At 39.9% G+C, this 24,678-nt stretch overlaps 1 protein-coding gene across 1 annotated transcript; it reads left to right on the top strand.

Annotated features, from left to right (window-relative positions):
* LRRIQ4 (leucine rich repeats and IQ motif containing 4) lies at nt 1-24,262 on the top strand. The gene is made up of 5 exons (XM_055124800.1): nt 1-1,020; nt 10,791-10,964; nt 13,624-13,762; nt 15,627-15,823; nt 24,119-24,262. The coding sequence occupies exons 1-5, from the start codon at nt 1-3 to the stop codon at nt 24,260-24,262; spliced, it is 1,674 nt and encodes a 557-aa protein (XP_054980775.1).
* Nucleotides 24,263-24,678: the final 416 nt, after the last annotated feature.

Here is a 24,678-nt window from a genome sequence, read left to right as displayed (position 1 = left end):
ATGTCAACTGAGGTCAAATCAATATCAACTTCATCTAAACTTCGTTTTGGAAATGATCCACTACAGGTTTCTGATAGAATATATTTCGTGGATGCTGCTAATAAGAGCTTGACTACCTTTCCATTAGACATCCTACTACTAAAGGAATTAGAAGAAGTGCATCTAGAAAATAATCAGATTGATGAAATCCCCCCAGCTATTGAGAACTTAAAGAATCTCAGAATCCTGTACGTGAACAAAAACAAACTGAGCAAACTGTGTCCAGAGCTGGGGAAACTGAGTAAACTGGAGGGCTTGGACCTGAGCAACAACCCCCTCCTGGTATCCTCCCTTCCTGTCCTCAGCAACATTCACTCACTGCGCGAACTCCGACTCTACAACAGCAACCTAGAGGAGATTCCTATTGTCATCTGTAAGTTCCTTCATCATTTGGAGCTGCTTGGACTGAGTGGCAACAACCTAAAAGCTCTGCCCAGGGAAGTAATGACTCAGGTCAAGCTGAGGGAGATCTACCTGAAGCATAATCAATTTGAAACTTTTCCTCCAGAGCTCTGCATGCTTCCCAATCTGGAGATCATTGATTTTGATGAGAACAAGTTAAGTATCATCCCAGAAGAGATCAAGGACCTAAAAAAGTTACAGAAGTTTTATGTGGCTTACAACAACTTGTCTGTTCTACCTGAGTCACTGGGACAATGCAGTTACCTAACGGTATTGGACTTATCCTATAACTCTCTTCATTCCATCCCACAAAGCCTGGATGGGATTTTGGAGATGACTGAGCTGGGTCTGAGTGGGAACAACCTGGGGAAGATACCAAAGTTCATCTGTAAGTGGACTTCGCTGCACCTGCTCTACCTTATGAACACTGGTCTACCAGCATTGCGCCGCTCCTTCCGGCATCTGATCAATCTGCGCTTCCTGGATCTCAGCCAGAACCTTCTGGATTGCTGTCCCCAATTTATCTGTACAATGAAGAATCTGGAAATTCTGGCACTGGATGATAATAAGCTATGGAAGGTACTGGCTGCCTTTCTGGCTATCACTGTGCTCTACTCAGGGGCCCTTCCTGCCCCAAATTGGTCTGATTTCTATGTCCAAACATCAACAAGTTTGAACTGACTTTGTGAGTAACAATCTGGGCATATCAAATGAGGTGATAATATATATATGTATATATATATATATATTACTCCTCTACCCCATAACAATAACTGTATAAAGAGTTATTTAGACTATGTGACAGTCACTGGATGTTTAACATAGACTGGAAAAAATACTCTTAGGTCTACAACTGGTTCTAAGAACTAAATTGACATAAAACAGATGAACATGTGAAAAAGCATATATATTTTACTTGATTTTTACATGTATATGTGAACCTTCACAAGAGAATGAAGACCTGAAGTGACTAAAGCTAGGAGCCTCTCATAACTTTTAAGAAAAAAACAAGTTTGTGAATAATTGACAAGGGATTTGGGGTATGAGTAGTAAATAGGAAGGGTGAGTAGGTAGAGAGGGATTAGTTTAACAAATTTGTACTTACGGCCTTCTGGATCCCATTCCCATCTCTGATGATAAGACGTCTCTGTCCTTGCTTAAGGAAGGTACTTTTCACACAGGTTATTTCTCTCCTACTTTCAGGACACAAAAGTCAGAGTCATCTTTGAGCAGTAATTGTTTCTCAAGTAACTTTTAACACGTTGGCTCCCATAATGCAATTTGTGTTAATTAAGCCGCATCCAAGTGTGAGCCATAGGCAGTATCTGCTAATGTCACTGTGTTAGTTAAAAATAATAATTGGGCCAGACAGATAGTACAGTGAGGTGCTTGCCTTGCATGTGGCTAACTTGGGGTCAATGTCCAGTACCCCATATGGTCCCTCGAGCATCAGGAGTGATCCCTGAGTGCAGAGTCAGAAGTAAGTCCTGAGCGTGACCAGGAGTGGCTCCAAATCACAGAACCAAAAACCAGTTAAAAGTAATCATTATGCGAGAGTGACATACTTTGGGGTAACGTTCTGAGCCCTATCATTTATAGCTTTTTAACGGTTAGTATTATCCTCAGTGATTTATTTTGAAATTGAAGTATCAGGAGTTTAACTAACTTTTCAAGACATACACATGTAAGTGATTGAGCCAGGTTTCAACTCAGAGCTGCCCGACTTTACAGAATCTCTACAGCGATTACCTCCTCCTAACAGGATTTCCTTAAATACCAGGATTTTCTGAAAGATTGTATCTTAGGTTTTATTATTCCATTCATAGGTAACTACAAAAAAATTTGCTCTAGATATTCTGTTTTCGTGTAGTATAGTCTGTTCAGACTGATCATCCTAAAGGGTAGAATCAAGAAGACTGAAAAGGTAAAGTTCTGAGAGTATTCCTCGCGCGCACGCACGCACACACACGCGCACGCACGCACACACACGCGCGCGCACGCACAGACGCACGCATGCACGCACGCATAAAAACTGAAATGCAGCGCAAGGGGCCTCACTGAGAAAATTCACAAGAGAACATAGCCATCATATTTAGGAGATTTGCTGCTGCAGAACACAGAGATGTGAAAAATCCAAAGCCAAGGAACACTTCCCAGAGTTGGAGGAGGGGAAAATCAGACTGAAAGAGAAAAGCGACTGGCAAACTGGCACCAGACATAAGATGTCTCTAAGGCTGGGAGCAATAAGTGTGAATGCAGAGGTTTTTTACAGACGTTTAGTTTTGTCTCTGTATCCACTGAGGTGGGTGAAGATACTAGGAGCTAGTCAAATCCCCCAGACAACCTCGAGCCATCATTCTGATGTGAGCCCTGACCAGCTGCAACCACAGATAACTTAGCTCTCTGGTGAGTTTCCCAAAGGTGGGGGCACTAGACTTAATCTCCAACCTAAGACCAGGGCACTCCATCTGTGTAGTCTAAGAGTTTGAGATTTGTGCCTCTCTCTGCTGAGCTGGACAGAGCCTGGGAACCGGCTGGGATCAGCATAGGCCACACAGTTATCCCAGGCCACACCTGTGGGCATCCACTCTGAGAATGAGCCTAGCCCGGAAGGTTTGCATCTATAGTCAACGCAGATCAAAGGCAAAGGTGCTCAGCTGGGGAACGCTAGACCTAAATGTCCATTCCAGGGTGGGGATTCTGAACCAAGAGGCTTTATTGAGGTTCAGTTTTGCACCTCACTTAATGAAGGGGAAAGATAGTAGCAGTTAGCAACAGTCAACACAGTGCTGTCGCCACAGGTCACAGCTGGGAACAGCTGTCCTGGTGGGAATCCTTGCGCTCTGAGACATGGCTGGGAGCAGCACCTGAACGGATAATAGTACTGGCAAGTGCAAAAATCCCTGAGTGGATATGAAGATCAGTTTTCTAAACATCTATTATTAGGACATAATTTCCGTCATTAACTAAGTTAGGTCGACCGCCCTGCCAAATCAATTGCAAGACATCAGCAACTCATCCCTGGTCAGCTAAACATCACTGCAATAGCAGCAACAACAAATCCTCAGCCATTATCCAGGCAAACAAGATACAAATTCAGTCAGGTGATCCTGAATTTTGCTTGGATCACCTGGTATTCTGTTTTTGTTTTTTGGATCACACCTGGAGATGCACAGGGGTTACACCTGGCTCAGGCACTCAGGAATTACTCCTGGCGGTGCTTGGGGGACCATATGGGATGCTGGGAATCAAACCCGGGTTGGTCATGTGCAAAGTAAATGCCCTACTCGCTGTACTATTTCTCCAGCCCCCTCACCTGGCATTCTGATCACCACTTCTAGACTTCTTGTAACACCAGGTTCAATGAAAGAAAAAAAAAATAGAGGAATTCAGTTGCTTTGATGAATGGCGCCAAAACCACAGGATGGTCTTCAGACACACCAAAGATTTCTAATTGCTGAGAAAGACTTTAAAACAACAATGTTACCAAGCTCAGTGAACAGAAGAATTCAGTGGAAGAGACCAGTAGTAATCTTTTGACAATCTCTAGTACCCCAAGCACCATCAGAAGGAATTCATGAGTGCAGAGCCAGGAGTAACCTAGCATTGCTAGGTATGACACAAAAACTGCAAAGGGAAATAAAATAGATTAAGCCAGTACCCAGGTAAACCCCAAGGAAAACATAAGTGAAACTCTCCAAGATAATGACTTCAGAGATGTTGTAATTGAATCAATGCCATTGACAAAACAAAAATAAATGGAACATAACATTTAAAAGATTCGCATGGTAAGAAATTATTACCAAAATACACTCATTGGGAGAAAATATACTTATAGCATACATTAGATATAGGGATTATAGGGTGATAACCAAGATATATTAAGCACTCACAAAGCTCAATGACAAGAACAAATGAATAATAATCCCATAAAATACGGGGAGAGATGAACAGACACTTCTCTGAGGAAGACATATAGATAACTAGTAGGTATATGAAAATGTATTCATTTCACTTATTATTTAGGAAATTGAAAATCAAAACAACAATAAGATACCATTTCATACCAGTGAGAATGACATATGAAAAAGACTGGAAACACTCCATCAAAAAATGGGGAGAAAAAATGAACTGAAGCTTCCTCAAAGAAGAAATTCAAATGGCCAAAGGCACATGAAAAAGATGTTCTTCATCAGTAATCATCAGGGAGATGTGAATCAAAACAACAAGATATTATACCAAAGATTGGGACACATCAAAAAGAACAAGAACAACCAGTGCTGGTGCAGATTCATGGAGAAAGGGACTCTCATTCATTGCTGGTGGGAATTCTGACTACTCCACCCTTTTTGGAAAATAATATGGACATTCCTTGCAAAACTAAAAGTTTAACTCCCATTTGACCCAACAATACCACTGCAGGAATATACCCTGGGGGACCAAAAACACAGCAGAAATATCATCTGCACTCCTATGTGCATTGCATCACTATTCACAATAGCCAGAATATGCAACCCGAGTGCCCAAGAACAGACAAATGGATAAAGAAACTATGGCGCATCTACACAATGGAATATTATGCAGCTGCTGGGGAAAATGAAGTCATGAAGTTTGCCTGTAATTGGATAGACATGGAGAGTATCATGCTGAGTGAAATGAGTCAGAAGGAAAAGGACAGATATAGAATGACCGCACTCATTTGTGGGATATAATATATGTAGAAGACATATCCACAGCCAGGGAAAACAGGTTCTAGGAGGACTGGTCAATGGATGGAATCTACCACAAGTGTATGTAGAACAGAGCGTAGGTAAGATAGAGAAGGGACCAGTATGACAATAGTACTTGGAAATGATCATACTGGAGAAGAACTGAGTGTTAAAAGTAAGTGAAAGGATATACATGATAACTATTCAGTATCTGTATTACAAACCATAATGCCAGAGAGAGAGAGAGAGAGAAACTTACCATAGAGGTAGGCTGGTAGGCTGGGTGAGGGAATGGTGGGGGATGGGAGGGAAACTGGGGGCATTGGTTATTGGTGCTAGACATTGTACACTGGTGGAGGGAGGGGTTTTGGAACACTGTATGACTAAAACCCAATCATGAACAGCTTTGTAACAGTCTATCTTATTCTGACTCAATTAAAAAAAATTTTTTTTGGCTTTCTGGGTCACACCCAGGAATTACTCCTGGCAGTGCTCAGGGACCATATGGGGATCGAACCCAGGTCTGTCACACGTAAGGCAAACACCCTACCTGCTGTAATATCACTCCAGCCCTAAAAAAAGAAAGAAAAAGACTGAAACAACCAATGTTGGCAGGGATGTGGTGTAAAGGACCCACCATTCAAGGTTGGTGCAAATCCATTTGGTTTAGCCTGTATGGAGACTTCTCAAAAAACTCAATGACTCAACTCCTTATTATATACCTCATGAAAACAAAAGTATCTCAATAATACAAACCTATAAGTGCAATAAACCTATTTCCATTGCAGTGCTAATATAATAACCAAGATAAGGAAACAAACCAAATGTCCAACAGCAGGTGAATAGCTAAAGAAGTTACATAGTATTCAATATACAGAAAAGATAAAATCTTGCCTTCACTACAACATGACTTGAGTAGAGGTGTCATACTAAGCAAAATAAGATGAAAATGACAAGTACTTGATGAATCCATATATGTTATGTAAAACAGTGCAAGAGAATATACAGTATTCAATTATAACAAACTCTTGAACTTGACTAATAATTGAGATAACTGATGTAAGAACTGAAGTGGGTGGGAGATTTGGGAGAGGCATAGGGGCACTGAAGATGATACAGGACAGTGTTGGGAGGGAAATCGTTAACACTTCAGTGGTGCTGAAAGTTCAATAACTTTGAATACCAAAGTCTACACATTAATGCAATAGAAACCATGTTACGGTGACTACAGTTTTAGAAAGATCATCCTAGCTTTGTTGAAATCATAAAGGAGAATATCAATGTAAATCAGCAAGGGAAATAATTTGTGCTCTATTTGTAAAATAAAAAAACTACAGACATTGAAGTGAACCAGAGCAATAATGCCAATTTGGATAAATCTCAAGATTAGAATGTTTATTAATGTTAAATGCCAAATCTCAGAATCTTATGATACATTTATAAACTTTGATTCTCACTTTGGTTCTCAATATATGCATATACATATGCACACACTTCTTTTATTGATATTTACATATGTAGTAAAAATGAAAAGATGTGGACTGGGGAAAAAATGCTAATTCCACTTAGTGCTGCCTCAGAAAAGAGAAAATTAAAGAAGGGAGGAAGGATTCAGAGGAAATTCAAATTTAATTATATTTATTTCTTTTGCTTATTAACAACATTTGGGCAGTAAGTCCATACATTTCTTTGCTACTTTTTGCTATTTGAAAGGAAGATTTGGAACCAACAACTATAAGCAAATAATAGGTCTGCCTTTCCTGGCGTGGACACCATACTCATGTGGTCAAAACATAAATTTAGGGGCTGGAGTGATAGCACATCGGATAGGGTGTTTGCCTTGTGTGCAGCCGACCTGGGTTGGATCCCCAGCATCCCATATGGTCCTCTGAGCACCGCCAGGAGTAATTCCTGAGTGCATGAGCCAGGAGTAACCCCTGTGCAACTTGGGTGTGATCAAAAAAAAAAAAAAAGCAAAAAACTCCCAAAACACCCCTCATAAATTTAGAGAATTAAAAACAAAAACAAGACACAGCACCTGGCGGTGCTACGGAGAGGACACGCAAGGTCCTGGGAGTGAGCATGCTGAGGCCCACAGTCTAGGCCTGTGCTCTACCACTTGAGCTGTCTGGCCCTTTAATGACACAGAATCGATTTTCTAGGCCAGGTTTGTTTTTATTCTCCTTATATTCAACTTCCATGCTCAAGGCCACTCTCCATATTCAGCTTCCAATTCCTAGAACTTTGAGTGAGGGACATTGGTTTTCCTAACTGCTTTAGTTGTCTAAAACTTGCCAGTTAAAAAGTAAATATTTTGATAGGATTAGAGGAGAGAGTAAGACAAAAATCCTGAAATAATGTAGGTTTCATGAGAGACTCTCTACCCATATCCCACAACTCTTCCTGATGCAGGAAATTCCTTTAAGTAGACAAAACAGTGGACCAAAATAAAATAAAACAAAAAATCCAGCCCATCGTGGTATGTAGGTCAGTTAAAGAGCAAATATTTTGTTTGTATGGCACTCTGGGTTTGGTCCCCTTGCACTCTAACAAAATGAAACAAAAGCATATAGTATACAAAGTCTGTCTAACAGTTGGAGTGAAAGTCTAAATAAACAAGTGCACTTGAGAAAGAAAACACACTAACTCTGACTCCTGAATGGTAATCCAATACTTTAAATGTGAGACGTTTAAAGATATCAAAATAGAAGAAGGAATTACACACAGACCTCATCAAATGGAATGGGCTCCTCTTATCCATGCAGATGTGGTCAAGACTTTTAGCAGATACTTTAAATTACAGATAGTATATATATTATATACATATGTACTATGTATATTATATATATGCACATATACCTATAATTCACTTAGTAAAGCTTAATTTCTAAAATGGGCAAAATAAGAGATTGTGAAATAATTAACTATAGAGTAGCTAGTAAAATAATTATAATAGCTTACTCTAATCAGAAAACTAGCTTACACACCTAGTGCACATGTTTTACATGTGTGAGGCCTGAGTTTGATCCCCAGCACCACATGGTCTCTTAGTAAATGCCTGGAAGGAACCCCCCAGCACCAAGCCTGCTTAATAACAACATACTGTAATAAAGTTATGTGCATGTGGTCTCAAAATAGCAGAGCTACACTATTTTAACACTTTAGTTGGTCTCTGATCAATGAAGCCATAGGAAGCAAGATCACAATAAAACTACTGTGTCAAGTTTTACTACTACACTGAAGTAAGCATAAGTTAAATATTGTTATATCAAACAAGATTTGAATATTTTGAATGGTTTGAATATTTGATATTTTGAATATCAAAATCTTGATGTACTGTCTCTTTCTGTTTTCTCTTAGCTAGCACATCTAGTAACCCCCAATGCATTTCCCCCCAATAGCACAAGGCTTTGAGCCATCTACATGTCTTATCCCAAAGGCCTATTGGTGGATTTCTAGCTTTTTGAGCCTGACTTAATCTCATTTATGTAGATGAAAAATAGAAGTAAAAATAGTGTGTATCTAGATAAATTTTATTTGTATAATACATTTCTATTAAGAAGAAAACCCAATCTCACAATGACTATAGCTTAACTTCACTCTTAGCAGTAATTAACGTTATTTGATCTTCTGTAAACTTTCTTGTGTATACAGATTTATTTTCACTATCATTAAATATTACTGAGGGAATTAATTATTAGGTATTGACTATCACTGTAGCACTGTCGTCCCATTGTTCATCCATTTGCTCGAGCGGAAACCAGTAATGTCTTCATTGTGAGACTTGTTACTGTTTTTGGCATATCGAATATGCCACAGGTTGCTTGCCAGGATCTGCCATGTTGGTGAGATACTCTCAGTAGCTTTCGGGCTCTCCAAGAGGGGCAGAAGAATCGAACCCGGGTCGGCTGCGTGCAAGGCAAACACCCTACCTGATGTGCGATCGCTCCAGCCCAAAATGGGAAAAATGTCTAAAATCTGTTTAATGTGCTTTTAAGAAATGCTAAACCTATGAGCTAAGTGAACAGCAATAAAAGTGAAGCAGTAGTTTTAATAAAGGGTTAGATTGAGAAATTCTTTCTCATTATTTTGGATTGCACTGAATATAGTGCTTTATATTGAAGAAGAATCTGTCAGATAAATAATTTTAAATAGGGGCTGGAGTGATAGTACAGCGGGTAGGGTGTTTGACTTGCAAGCGGCTGCCCTGGGTTCGATTCCCAGCATCCCATATGGTCCCCTGAGCACTGCCAGGAGTAATTCCTGAGTGCATGAGCCAGGAATAACCCCTGTGCATTGCCAGGTGTGACCCAAAAGGCAAAAAAAAAAAAACAACAGAATTTTGAGATAGCCTAAAAGGGAAGTTTAAACATCAATTTCTTTGGAGATTTGTTCTTATCTTTTAAAGTAAATAAATGTAATTATAATAATTGTAATAATTTTACTGCAGTCTTAGGAAAATAAGCTCTCATCCTATGCAATTAAGGAAAAATATCTTATGGAAGATTTCAGATATATGAAATTTCCCCTACATTGTGCTATTGTGCTTCCTTTTGGCTCATTACCTATGATAGATCTAGTCCACATTTTCTAGAGAGAGGTTTATGAGCTGAATTATAAAATTCTTATGAAAAGTAGGGTGATTGATTAGGGAAAGGAAGGAGGAAAGACCAAGGCCTAAAGCAGAAAACTGTGAGGAAGAATTTTCTAGTGAGAGATAGAGGCAAAAAGAATTGAGAATGGGATAGGGCTCAAAGTGAATTAGAAGTCTTTGAGAGATGTAGCTGGCCCTTTCTCTTTACTACAAGAAAACAGGCATTTAACATAACCAATAGAGTAATTGTTTCACATATTTTTACATTCCCCAAGTGGCTTCAGAGGGCCAAGGAAAGATCGACAGGTGGTCAGTAACAGCAGTGTAGATTTTTGCTTAACCAAAGAAGGAAATCTGATGCTTAGAGGTTTTCACCTAAGCTAATGGATTTTTACTCCAGAAGGTGATGTTTCAACAAAGTTGAATGACTAACTACAAAACATACTCATCCACCTTATTAAAGTACCTTTTTCTGATCTTCTTACCTGAAAGTCTGGGAGCCTTGAAAGGTCTATATAGTATCTGTTTCGGTATTCTCTAGAACACAGAATATGACATATATATATATATATATATATGTAATTTTCATTGCTTCTGATAGCTTAACTGAAAATTTAAAATTGCTGAATTAAAGCCTGTTAAAGTAAGATATTATGTTACTAAATTGATCATTTTCTTTAAGTGAATTATAAATACTACTATTGCAATGTTTTAGTAATAATTTCTATACTTTTCCTTTGAAAAATGTAAAAGCTGCTTGCTAAGACACAGTTCAGAACTGTAATAAAGTAGGCTAAACATTGCTACAACTTAGAGCAATGCATAAATGTGAAGGGCAGAAAGGCTTGGGGGAAAATGGAATTCCAGACTTTAGATCAAAAAGCTTAAATAGTACATATGCAAACATTTGTGTAATGTTTTCATCAATGTGAATTTCTAAAGTGTTATACTTTTTGTTTAACAATCTACCTCAAAACTAAAGGTCCAGTTTATTTTCTATTAAAAATTATCTTGACTTGAAACCTATCTTTTTGGAATAATTCTAGCTGCCTTCAGACTTTGGCTCACTTTCAGAACTGAAGATCCTTGGGCTATCTGGAAATCAGTTCTTTGCATTTCCACAAGAAATACTTTCATTAGAATCTTTAGAAAAATTATACATTGGGCAAGATATGGGAAACAAGTTCACCAGTTTACCAGAAAACATTAATATGCTACAGGTAAGCCTCGCCAAATGAGTAGATATAAAAATAGAGCTGACCACTGATTTCTTGTACTGGCTGATGCTGAGGAAATAACAGGCCTTGTGTAAACCAAACTAGATTTCTGGCTCCAAACAAGAAGTCATTATTACACTTTCACATTTCTACTGTTTTACTGAACAACCCACAGACTTATTATGATTGCTATTGGATATGTAATGCTGTATGGTTTAGCATGTTTCATGTGCAGAGATGAATAGTTTTCCATTTAATTACCACCTATAAGTAACTTGTGAAATGTTTACTATTTTAAAGTATCATGCAGGTGTTGTCACTTGGAGTCTGCATTTTGGATAGGGCAATGTGACCTCCTTCCCTGAATAGTGGCAGGAAAATGACGGCTTATTAAACTGTTTGCGCTGAAGAACAGGGTCTATATGGTACAGTTATAAATCCTAGCAAAGCAATAAAATTACCTAAAAATAGCCATAGCCATAAAGTGTGCCTTTATGTTTACATTCTTTAAAGAATTGTTTTTCACTTTCTGGACATGCTCTCTTAATAATGGTAAAGTAGATGTGGGCCACTGAGTTGCTCCTGGTCCTGGAACTGAGCAGATACAGCACAGGTTCTTGTCACCTAAGGTACAGGGATCATAGTTCTAATTCTTCATTCTTTTGCTTTTATATTGTGTTAGTAAAACTACTTTCATCCTACCACTTTTTTCCAAGACCTGTTGTGCAAAAGGCAAATATTTCCCAGTGAATTTGAAAATAATTGACTTATTCTTTCTCCCCTCCCTCTCTTCTTCTTTCCTCCCTCCCCCCTCCCCCCACACGCCCGCCCCCCACCCCGTGTGTGCAGGTTTTTGGGATACACCTGGCAGCACAATGGGACTACTGACCCTGTGCTCAGGAAGTCACTCCTGGCTGCCCTTGGAGATCAAAATCAGATCTCCTCCGCGCAAAGCATGTTCTCAGTCTATAGAGCAACCTCTCTGGTCCCATTATCTAAATATTTCTGCAACTTCCTCTTAAATTATGTTGGATTGATATTTGACACATTTCTGCTTTTGTGAAAGCTGACACAGATAATTAACTTTTGAAAAAGAACAAGTGATATGTGTAAAGCATGACCTCAACACTAATATACAAATGATTTTCCCAGAGTTGTTTTGAAACAAATGCTAGATTCCCATGTTTTCTTTCCCCTGCATAAAATATAAACATCAGATGACTTTCCTCAAAAGTATTTTTATTTTAGGGCCTGGAGTGATAGTACAGTGGGTGGGGTATTTGCCTTGCACACGGCTGACACTGGTTCAATCCCCAGCATCCATATAGTTACCTGAGCACTCAAGAATAATTCCTGAGTGCAGAGCCAGGAGTCACCCCTCAGCATCACTGGGTGAGACACAAAAAGCAAAACAAATTTTAAAGGACCTTTAATTGAACGACTGTGAGATAGACCCCTAGAAAGCTATTCATGATGAGGTTTCAGTCATGCAGTGTTCCAACACCCGTCCCTCCATCTGTGTATATTTCCCTCCCTCCCATCACTACCCCCTCCCCAACCTACCTCCATGGCAGGCACTTCTCTCTCTCTCTCTCTCTCTCTCTCTCTCTCTATATATATATATATATATATATATATATATATATATATATATCTCCCCGACCCCCTCTGGAACTGTGGTTTGCAATATAGATACTGAAAGGTAATCATGTATATCTTTTCACCTACTTTTAACACTCAGCTCTTGTCCAGTGTGATCATTTACAACAATTATTGTCATACTGGTCCCTTCTCTATCTTACCTACCTTCTGCCCCCTACACACTTGTGGTGGATTCCACTCATTTATCAGTCCTCCTAGCCTCTGTTTTCCCTGGCCTTTGATATTAGTCTTCTACTCTGTACTTTTATATACCACAAATGAATACAGTTATTCTATATCTGCCCCTCTCCTTCTCATTCCACTCAGCATGATACTCCATATCCATCTATTTATAGGCAAATTTCATGACTTCATTTTTCCTAACAGCTGCATAGCATTCCATTGTGTAGATGTACTATATAATTTTTCTTTATCCATTCATCTATTCTTGGGCACTCAGGTTGTTTCCAGATTCTGGCTATTGTGAATAGTGCTGCAATGAAAATAGTGCATATGGTGTTTCTTTCTTCTTTTTTTGGCAGATGGTTTTTTTGCTGTGTTTCTTTGTCCCCAGGGTATATTCCCTGAAGTGATATTGCTGGGTCAAATGGAAGCTCAATTTCTAGTTTTTTTAAAATTTTATTTGCTTTTTTGGGTCACACCTGGCGATGCTCAGGGGTCACTCCTGGCTCTACACTCAGGAATCACCCCTGGCGGTGCTCAGGGGACCATATGGGATGCTGGGAATCGAACCTAGGTCGGCTGCGTGTAAGGCAAACGCCCTACCCGCTGTGCTATCGCTCCAGCCCCAATTTCTAGTTTTTTGAGGAATGTCATTATTTTCCAAAAGAGATGGACAAAAAATTTAATATTTTTGTGATGGTTCTTTAAATATATTTTATCTCTATTCCAATATATGACATCCCCAATTGAAAGAGCTTGGGAACTCACAGTTGATTCTGGTTATTGTAGTTAATTTATCAATGTAAGATCATTTGGTAATGCTCTCATGTTATTTCAGAATCTTAAGGAGCTGTATATAGAGAACAATGAGTTGGAATCCCTGCCTAACTCCTTAGGCCAAATGCCTAACCTGAAAATTCTTGATTGTCGCCACAATTTGCTTAAACAGCTTCCTGATACCATTTGTCAAGCACAAGGTGAGAAATCCTACAGAATCATACATTTAAGTCCTCATTTAACTTTGTGAATAGGTTCTTGGAAATTGTGATGAAGTCAAATAACGCAGAACAAAACTAAGTTCACCATAAGCTAAAATAAACAAGAGCTAATTTCCTATGACAAGTTTCTGATCATTTTCACATCACCAAAACTTACCCAAACAATTCTAATATTGAACAAAAATAATTCTTTGTGTGTGTGTGTGTTTGTACCCCACCCAGAAGTGCTCAGAGCTTATTCCTGGCTCTGTGCTTAGGGATCACTCCTGGTGTGGGTTGGGACATCATATGGCAGGCCAGGGATCAAACCAAGATCAGCCACATACAAGCACCCTAACCACTGTACTATTTCTTTATCTTTAACAAGAATTTTTCTATTTATTCACTCATTCATTCATATATAACTCACTTATTCAGTTCACAATCAATAATGGACAGAGCCAGTCCCAGTAACTTGGAGCTTCAGGTTGGAACCAATTCTGGATAAGATGCTTTTTCAGCACAGGGCATATTCATACCCCCATTCATGCTCACGCAGACTGAGACAATTTAAACGCAGCAGAGAAACATGTGAGCACATCATTAGGATCAGGAAGGAAACCAGAATACCCAGAAAAAATGAATGCTGACACAGGAAAATGTGAAAATGCTGCATAGCAATAACTGGTATTGGTAATAATTTTTCCCATTAACTTTATAATGAAATAACATGCAGAAAAATGATATTATTCACACACCTGCTGTAGATGTGTGGCTTGGTATGATCTGAGCCTTTGTTTCCTATGATGAAGCCTCCCTTATTTTACGGGGAGTTTCTTTTTCTCTGGCCTCACTAGTGACATGGGGATGATGAGCACCTTATTAGCAGAAGAGCCTTACAGAGGCAGTTTGATAGTTTAATGGAAATTGAAAATAGTTGCTGCTAAGAAAGTAGATAGTGCACCACCATCAGTAATACATGGCATGCTTATGATATGCCAGATTTGAAGTTGGTAGTTTTGTAGTAAATTTGTATTTGGTCACTAAGTCATTTAAATAAAAGGGAAAATATTGATCTCAAGCAGTCATAGCATTTAAATAAATGCTTCAGGACTACATAGTTGACATGAAAAATCATGTAGTTCATATTTAAACAACCAAACATTTTCCATTAGTTAAATCAGTTTTTGTTAGTATATCTAACGAGTCATTCCATTAACTTAAGCATTTGCTCAAGTCTTACTGGTGCCAAACTTAAAAAAAAAATCTTGCCTCACTGTACTGAACCTTTAGGAGCATAGACAATGTTTTTAAACTACGGTTAGTCTTTTTTAAAAGAAAGGAGGATGGAGGAACATGAGTAGAAGCTACTGTCTACCCACAAGGCATCAAAAAATTGAAATTAGAGGGTAGGAATAAGCACTCCTTAGTACTTCTGACTATAACATTTTACCTTGCTCATGGTCCCTGAAGGAATGAAATATTTTCAATGGGTTTAGTGTTTACTACTAACTTAAATCAAACATTTATTTACACTGGCACCAACAACTTTTAGTTGTTATAAAGAATTTGTAAAGAAGAGAATTAAGTTTGCATAATTAATCTGGTTTCTTTTGTTCTTCAGGTGACAGACATGTCAAAGTGACTAAACATGCATATTCTTAAGATAAATTAATATTTTTGTTTTGGGGGCTACCACCAGTGGTGCTCAGTACTTCCTCCTGGCTCTGAACTCAGCAATCACTCCTGGTAGGCTCACGTTACCATCTGAATTGCTGGGGATTAAATCAGGTCAGCTGCAAGCAAAGCAAGTGTCCTAACCACTGTCCAGCCCCTAACATCATATTTTTAAAAATCATTTCAGGTTTGACAGAATTACTACTTGATCACAACTTGCTCACCCATCTTCCATATAATTTGGATTCTCTAGTGAACCTGACTGTCCTGACAGTACAGAACAATCCACTGGAAGAACCTCCAATGGAAGAGTGTGTCAAAGGCTGTCAGGCCATCTGGGACTACCTTAAGGATCTCAGAATGAAGATATCAATGACGACAAAGGTAAAACTGGAAAAGCTTTTTTTTGTGATTTTTTTACAATTTTACTTTTATAAAGTTTTTTGCAATAATTCATTACATTTAATATTTAAATACCAATCCCACCACCATTGCAGCTTCCTACCACCATATTTGAAATGTTTCCACCCCAAATCCCAAACCGTGCCCTCCAAAGCAGACTGAAACATTAATTTTGTATTGCTTGTTATGAATCATCTGCTAAAAATGATACAATATATTTTCCTTAGAGGAAAGTGTGTGAAGATTATTGTATTTCCTCCTGTAGCCATTAAGCCTTTGTATAAGAGATTACCAACTTGTTTATTAAAGGTTGCGCCTGTGTGCTTATACACACACACACACACACACACGTTTATTTATTTTCCCAAGAGATTGGTTACCTTCTATTTTAAACCCCATCAAATATTGTGTGCTACTCTTGGTGCATCAGTGGTATAGAGTATGAGAGGACACACACTCCAGGAATTCTAAAATTTAGCATATGATTATACAGATTCGCTCATGGATGAGGCTCATCTGAGCCTGTGGAGAATAATAGCTGTGAGCATGGTGGTGATTGAGTTCTGGAGGTCTTCAGCTGCTGGGCTCTGTTGAAACAGGGAGAGAAACTCACCCGCCCCCCTCCAATTTGGCCCAGTCAAGACAGCCTGGAGCGGGGTCTGGAGGCATCTCTGTGGCATGTTGTTCTGTGCTAAGTGAAATAAACCAGTATTCTGATTTATTTCACTTAGTGTATACTGGAGGATCTCATTAAGATGTGGTCAAGCAAAGTAAGTCAAGCAAAGAAACAGCCAGCCAAATTGAAAAAGAAAAGAAATGGTCCAGGGATAGTCCAGAGTGGGAGGTGGGCGAGTCCCACTGCCTATCCCCCAAAAGCCCTGGCAGTCGGAAACCTCCAGGACTCAGTCACTGCCATGCTCATGACCAACCTCTACAGGCTTCACAAGCCTCATCCATGAGTCCCAGGTATGCAGGACTTGTGACTGAAATCTCCAGGCTCATCCAGAGTCAGGAATGGGTGACCTCCCCCCATCTCCCAGTGCTTCCGGGAGCCTGGCAGTCATGTCCACGATCTGCCTCTGGCACTTTTTAAGCTCATTAACGGCCATGATCCAGACTCACAAATAAACCTCAGAAGAGGAAGAGAGCCACATGCTGCTGAGATGTCTCTGGATCCCAAAGTCACCATCTAGTTAAGAATTTAATTCTTGCTGTATGGCCCTATTAATTTTTTTTAAATTTTTACTATTTTCTTTTTTTTATTTTAATTGTTAACTTTTATTTTTAAATTAATTTATTCTTTTATTGAATCACCATGTGGAAAGTTACAAAGCTTTCAGGTTTAAGTCTCAGTAATACAATGCTCAAACACCCATCCCTTCACCAGTGCACATATTCCACCACCAAAAATCACAGTATACCTCCCCCCTCCCCCCACCTCCCCAGCCCCCCACCCTGCCTGTGTAACCGATAAATTTCACTTTATTTTTACTTTACTTTGATTACATTCAATATTTCAACAAAAAACTCACTATTATTGTTTGGATTTTCTCCCCCCTAAAGTCGAACCTGCTGAAAAGGAAGCATTTGATAATTTGTTTTTCATTGCTGAGAATGAAGAGATATGAGGTCGAGCGGTCGCACTAGCGGCTGTACGGTTTTGGATTTCTGTATTTTAGTATTTAAGTAACTAAGTCCAAATAAATATCTTCCAGAAATTGCACCATTGCAAGCTTGTACCTCTCAGCTACTTTATATTCCACATATGAGTGCAACTTTCTATGTCTGTCTCTTTCTTTATGACTCATTTCACTCAGCATGATACTTTCCATGTTGAACCACTTATATGCAAATTTGTATGACCCTATTTAAAATCTTAGAATTTCTTTCTGGAGTGCGAGAGGCCATACGCTATACAAGGGCTTAATGGCTCCAGGGTGACAAAATAATCCTCACACACTTTCCTCTAAGGATTTGAGTATGACTACTGGGACTTCTGGAAGTACATGAAGACCCCAGATCCTGAAACATAAGTTCTTATACAACAAAATTTTCACTGTTCACTGTCATCCCATTGCTCATCGATTTGCTCGAGCATGCACCAGTAACATCTCCATTGTGAGACTTGTTTTTACTGTTTTTGTCATATCGAATACACCACGGGGATCTTGCCAGGCTCTGCCGTGTGGGCAAGATACTCTCGGTAGCTTGCTGGGCTCTCCAAAAGGGGCGGAGGAATCAAACCCGGGTTGGCCACGTGCAAGGCAAATGCCCTACCCAAAATTACTTAATAAAAATTTGCAACAAAATTACCTAGTAAAAATTTAAAGTGATAGATTACATCTTGACACTCCACTGGTTAAATTGTTTATATTTTACTTGGACTGAGTTATAAAGCTCTCTATAAATGACCCTCAAATACATCAGACCAAATATTATCCTTTTCAAAATAAGTATGTAGCATTTCCTTAACTCTTCTTTTTTTTTCTTGGAGGGTTTTTGAAGATGTAGAGGGAGAGGGAGAGAGAGAGAGAGAGAGAGAAACAGAGAGACAGAGAGACAGAGAGAGACAGAGAGAGAGGGAGAGAGAGGGAGAGTAGAGCTCTCAGGAGAGAATGCAGGCTTCTCCAAGGTTGGAGAAAGCCCCTACTCACATCCCAGAATTAGACACGAAAGCATGAGAATACACATCTCAAGAGGGGAGATTCGGGCGTTACATATGTTCAGGCAACACATGTGCTCAGCCACATGGATGCAAGAAGCACATGGGCTCTGGCAGCGTATGTTCCTCCTTAACTCTTCTTAAATAAGGCTAATAGTTAATTTTCACTTACCAAACACTACAATAAATCAAAATAATGACAGAGCTGCAACATTAAAGAAAAAGAAAAGCAATCTATATTAAAGTAATTATTTCAATATGTACAAACTTAAACTACCCTGAGAGAATAAAATTAATACCTTTGGATAGTTCTTGAAAGCATTTGAATAAAACGTGTACCCTCTGCCATATTTTATTTATTTTTTTATTCAATTTTTTATTCGAAGCCGTGAGATCTCTTATTGTCTAGTTCTTTCTCTTGGAGAACTGGCAAGATACCAAGAGTATCCTGCCCGCACAGCAGAGCCTGGCAAGCTCCCCGTGGTGTACTTGATATGCCTAAAACAGTAACAATGATGAGTCTCATTCCCCTGACGCTGAAAGAGCCTCCAATGCGGCACTGTTGGGAAGGATGAGTAAAGAGAGGCTGCTAAAATCTCAGGGCTAGGATGAATGGAGACGTTACTGGTGCCCACTTGAGCAAATTGATGAACAATGGGATGACAGTGATACAATGATTTTTATTATTATTATTATTTGGTTCTTGGGCCACACCTGATAGTTTTCAAGGCTTATTCCTGGTGCTGAGCTCAGCAATCACTTCTAGTGGAGCTTTGGGGACCACATAGCCTGCTGGGGATAAAATCTGGCTAGGCCGCATGCAAGACAAGCACCTGATCTAGGGTATTATCTCTCCAGTCCCATCTGCGATATTTTAAAACTGATGTTAAAACATACTTTTGCCATTGAATTTAAATTTTTACAAAGAGTTTATTCCAAGTAATTTTTGACCAAGTAATTATAAAGACATTGCCAAGCTGGCAATAAAGGAGTTCCCTTGCTTTACTCCCAAGAGGAGCAAATAGTAATTAGCCAGGACCAGACATTAAGAGAGTTGCACAGCTTGGGGTGAGAATGAGGCACCCCTGCGCTGAGCACTCATCACAGATTGCAATTAAAGGGTCATGGGGGAAATTCATGTTTCATTAAAAATTAGATGAGGAGAAAGCACTAGAAGATGTGGGTCACTGTGGTGGACACAAAAATCAATGTATTATCTTTTCGGCTGGGATGCCATCCCACCAGACCTCTGGGGAGAAGACCAGAAACATTGTGGTGGCATCTACCCTTGATCCAGGTGAAGCCATAAGAAGAAACTGAGGTGGTCCTCACGAGCGGGGACCCCAAGAAGAAAGCCAAGAGAAATAGCAAATGCAGACATCCCTCTGCCCCATCCTTGGTACTGCTACTGACCACCATCCGTGTGTGACACCAGATAGGTTTCAAATTTCAGATCTAGGACCAGAGAAGCTAATGGTGGTGCCACCCACATGATACAGTGTATGCCCTACCCAGTCACATTAGTGACAATGGCTCCATCTTCTCACCCTACTAACACAGCAGCTGAAAATACAGGCCTTAGTACCAACAGAAACCAGGAAAGGCCAAAGTCAAACCACAGTACTATCTACTATGGAAGTGGTAGTTAAGCTCTCTATTGATCCACATATTTTAAACAAGGATATAATATAAATTAACGAAATGTGTAAACAAAATAGCATGACTGAGGGGAGGGGAGGGCCAGAGAGAAAGTACAGTAGAGACCAACCCAAGGTTGATCCCAGCGGGGCGTAGAGCCAGGAGCACTGTGTGTGTGTGTGCAACCTCACCAAGAAAAGAAGAAAAAAACCCAACAATTTAAGACCTCAAATAATATAACATCACAAGGAGGAGTAACTATCCAGAATCCAACCTTGAAGACACGAATTTTCTAAAATTGCTATGATAAACTTGAAGAGGAAACTGAAAAACCCTAAGGTAAAGGTGGTCAACAGAACCCAGAAATCCTAATGAAAGACCACAAATGCAGATAATGAGTTCAGAATTAAAACCATTGAGCTGAAGGTCAATTTGAAACTTTAAATAAGAAAATAGTGGGGCAGATAGAACAGATTAGAGCATAGATTTTGTGCCCAAACCTGGTTTGGTTTCTAGTAACACATTTGTTCCCCTGATCATCACCAGATACAGTCCTAGCGACCCATGAGCACTGCAGGGTGTGACACTGGAGGTCCCCAGCACCACTGAGGTGGTCCAGGAACCCCCAAAACTGCAGATCTCAAGCAGCATTACTTCTATGGCTCGTTTGCTGAACCAATGGACTCACTTGGTTGAGAATCTCCAGGAGTAGCCCACGAGTCTCTTGAGCACTGCTCAGGAGTCACCCCCTGCGCGTTTCCCCAAAATCTCTCTGGCCCGCGGAGAGACAACAGTGGCAAGCGCTCCTAATTGGGTGGGTTCTGTGAGCGGTCCCGACCTGAGAATAAAACTGGTGAGGTTAGAAAGAAAGAGGCTCAAGACAACACATGCTAATCAAGAGCATCTTTATTATCAGTCATGCTGGTTTTATACCTTTCTTAGCAGGGGGTTGGTACATGAGTTGTCAATCATCAGGGAAGTGTCTTCTCAGACCAAATAAGGAAAGGTTCGGGGTGTTCTTTGGTGGCCTTACAATATTCTCTAAGAGTCGGTTGAGAAATAGTGGGGAGGGGAAGACAAGGGTTTATCTGGCAGGAACATCTGTTAGGCGGAATGTACAAGGTTTTGTAAGCTAAATATGGCTTTTAGTGTAAAGGAAGGTATTCTACTCTACGGGCTCTTGGGGTCTCGTGGTTAACTGCCCTGGGCTACTTTTACTTCTTGAGTTTAGCTATTTCCTTTGTCACAAGGGCACCTGTGCCTCAGGTTATGCAAACGCTGGTGATGGAATTTTCTGGTTTGTCCAGAGTAAAGGTTGCGGGGCCCTCTTTTGTTCAGGGTCCTGAACAGTCCCCAACAACCCCCCACAACAACACCCAAAAAAGAGTAAAGATGAATGGTGATGGGATTGGAAGTGAAAATATTGTATGCTTGAAACCCTACTGTTAAATCATAGTGTCTAAAACAAAATTGAAGATGAAATTCTGCAGCATGCTGCAACTGGGATGGAACTGACTTAAAGGGAAAAGGACAAATGCCGAATGGTTGAACTCATTTGTGAGTATAAGGAAACATAGAAAGGAATAAACAATGGTCAGAGTTAACAAACCCTGAGAATCTTCCTCTAACACTGAGTTTGCAAATAGATGGGCCGGAGGGACTGAGAGGGGACAAAGGGTAGGAAGAATGCTGACAGAGGTGGGTGTGGGCGTCACAATATTGTGTGACTGTAACATTACTATTAACAGTGGCTGAATCTCTATGGCTAGTGTAAATCACAGTGCCTAAATGAAGGAAAAAATTAAGCCAATAAGTAAATGAGATGGTGAGAGTAGACATAATTGAAAAGAGTTGCATGTCAGCTCAGGCTACCATTATATACCATAGACTGGGTGATTTGAACAATAGAAATATGTTTTCTCACATTTGTGGAGCCTAGAAATCTGAGACCAAAGTGATAGGATGGTGAGCTTTTTTAATTTAAAAAAATTTATGAAGGTATTACAGTTGACATGATGTTAGCACTGTACCATTCCTCCATCAATGATTCCAGAACCCTTTACCCTGTTCTCAGGGCCCCTTCCCCCATCAGGGTGGGTTTTTATGAATCCTCTCTTCCTGGCCTGTAAAAGGCCACTTGTCTCACTGTAATCTCACATGACAGAACAGACTTTCTGACTTCTCTAACAAGGACACTGATCCCATCTTGAGTCCTACACTCAGGAACTCATCCAATGCTGACTATCCACTCTGGACATCTGCAAATACCACACTGGATTTGGGGCTTCAGTATATGAAGGGAGATTGGAGAGAAGGACACAGTTTTTTCCAAGGCAATGATAAGCGAACAGACACTTATGGAAGGTGTCTTGTCTAGAGGAAGCTGCGAAGGCAAAGGCCCTGAGCTGAGATTGTGTTTGGTTTGTATGAACTATGAGGAGGCTGGATTGCATTTTGTAAGCCACTGTAAGGACTGGCCTTGAACAAAATTGAATAATCACAAATTACAAATTATGAAGTTATTCATGGGTGTTTCAGGTGTACAATATTCTGGTGTCCAGTTCCCTCTACCAATGACCCCAGTTTCCTTCCCTCCTTACTTCCCCACACCTGCTTTTATGACAGGTACTTTATTTTTTCCTCTTTCCCTTTAGGCATTGTGGTTTACCATATTGTTGTGATGGGATACCATGCGTGCCACTTCAGCTGCTTTCAGCACTATGCCCTCCTCCACAGTGGTCACCTTCCTTCACCAGTGTCATATTGCTCCCTTTCCTCATCTATTTCCTCCTCTCCCTCTCAAGAGGAAAACTTACTGAAGACCAGTTCTTAAGCTCTTTGTTTCTATTGCCTATGTGCATTTGCCATTCCCCAAATATGTTTTTTTATACACCACATAGGAGAAAGATACACTCTTTGTCTGGCTCTGTCCCCATGACTCAGCATGATACTCTCCAGAGCCATTCATATAGTAGCAAGTTGCATAATTTCATCTTGTTTTGGGGGTGCAAGTAGCATTCCTCTGTGTATATGTACATAGTTCTATAATCCAATAATTTGTTTGTGGGCAACTGGTTTGTTTCCAGATTTTGGCTGTGGTAAATAGTGCTGCAATAGGCATTGAAGTGCAGATATCTTTTCTGCATAGTGTTTTGGGGCCCTTGGGGTGTATCCCAAGTTGTGGAATTGTGGGAAACTCCATAGATTTTTTTGAAGAATAGGACTTTGGCTTTTATTCTGAGACAAACCGGAAGTCACTGGAAGGTTTGAAGAGTCAACTACTAGAGGAGGGATGTTTTGCATATGTGAGAGGGAACAGGATTCTAATAACCAAGTGAGGATTAGCCATAGATAGGAACACAGAGGTTTAGTAATAAAGGAAGGCACTCCCAATTCTCCTAAGTAGGTACTGGAGTCTCCATGGCACTGATGACCATGATTTAATTTTGTACACTTATACAAAAAGAACACTTATACAAAAAGAACACTTATACTTCTCCTCACTGGAATGTGAAACCTACTCAATCAAAGGCATTGGTATTTAACTGCTGTTTCCCAACAGTTCAGGGTCATAAATGCACAATTTTCTTTAATTAGATGACTGGCCTAATTACCTACTGGGCTGGAGCGTGGCAACCCGGGATTCGATTCCTCTGTCCCTCTCAGAGAGCCTGGCAAGCTACTGAAAGTATCCCCCCTGCATGGCAGAGTCTGGCAAGCTACCTGTGGCGTATTCAATATGCCAAAAGCAGTAACAAGTCTCACAATGGAGATGTTACTGGTGCCCACTTGAGCAAATCAATGAACAACGGGATGACAGTGTGACAGTGCTAGAGGACTGGCTAAATGAGAAAGGGAAAAATTGGGATTCTAATCATATCCCTTTCTGCACATCTTTAAGAGTACGTACCTGAATAAAGAGATGCACTCATCCCCAATTCATAGTGATACTGGCTGATGTGTTTTTTCTTGTTCAGATTCAGGCATGGTGGCGTGGAATGATGGTGCGTAAAGGACTAGGAAAATTCGAAGAACTAAGGTTGCAGAAAAAGGGAAAGAATTCTGCGAAAGATAAGAAAGATGGAAAGAAACTCCCTAAAAAGCCAAAAAAGAAGGCATAAAAAATTGAGGTAATTTAACATGATGGATTAAAAAAGGTCAAATCCCTGAAATTATGTGCCTACTATACTAATATTTTTCACAAAATTTGTAAAATTATATAAGTATAAAGATCATTATAATAATCTTTACAAAGTAAATCATTATAGCGCATATGCTGCCTGAGCCCATGTGCTGCTTGTGCCCACGTGGCTGAACACATGTGGTGCCCAAGCACATGTGTCGCCCTCATCTCCCCCCTTGAGATGTGTACTTTCATGCTTTTGTGTCCAGTGCTAGGATGTGTGTAGAGCTCTCTCCACCCTTGGAGAAGCCCGCATTCTCTCTTGAGCGCGTTATTCTTACTATTCTCTCTCCCACTTATCCCTTCCTCCTTCCCTCAGAAACTTCTAAATAAATAAAATCTGTTTACTTCAAA

Source organism: Sorex araneus, chromosome 2 (genome assembly GCF_027595985.1).
Source record: "Sorex araneus isolate mSorAra2 chromosome 2, mSorAra2.pri, whole genome shotgun sequence".
NCBI lineage: Eukaryota > Metazoa > Chordata > Mammalia > Eulipotyphla > Soricidae > Sorex > Sorex araneus.
Note: the sequence above shows the minus strand (reverse complement) of the source record. Positions and strands in the feature narration are given on the sequence as shown.

Excerpts from the sequence above, each read along its gene's own strand:
- LRRIQ4 (XM_055124800.1), top strand. The coding sequence starts at position 1 with ATGTCAACTGAGGTCAAATCAATATCAACTTCATCTAAACTTCGTTTT. Across the intron at positions 1,021-10,790 it reads ATGATAATAAGCTATGGAAG|CTGCCTTCAGACTTTGGCTC; the intron begins GTACTGGCTGCC and ends GAATAATTCTAG. Across the intron at positions 15,824-24,118 it reads AGATATCAATGACGACAAAG|ATTCAGGCATGGTGGCGTGG; the intron begins GTAAAACTGGAA and ends TTTCTTGTTCAG.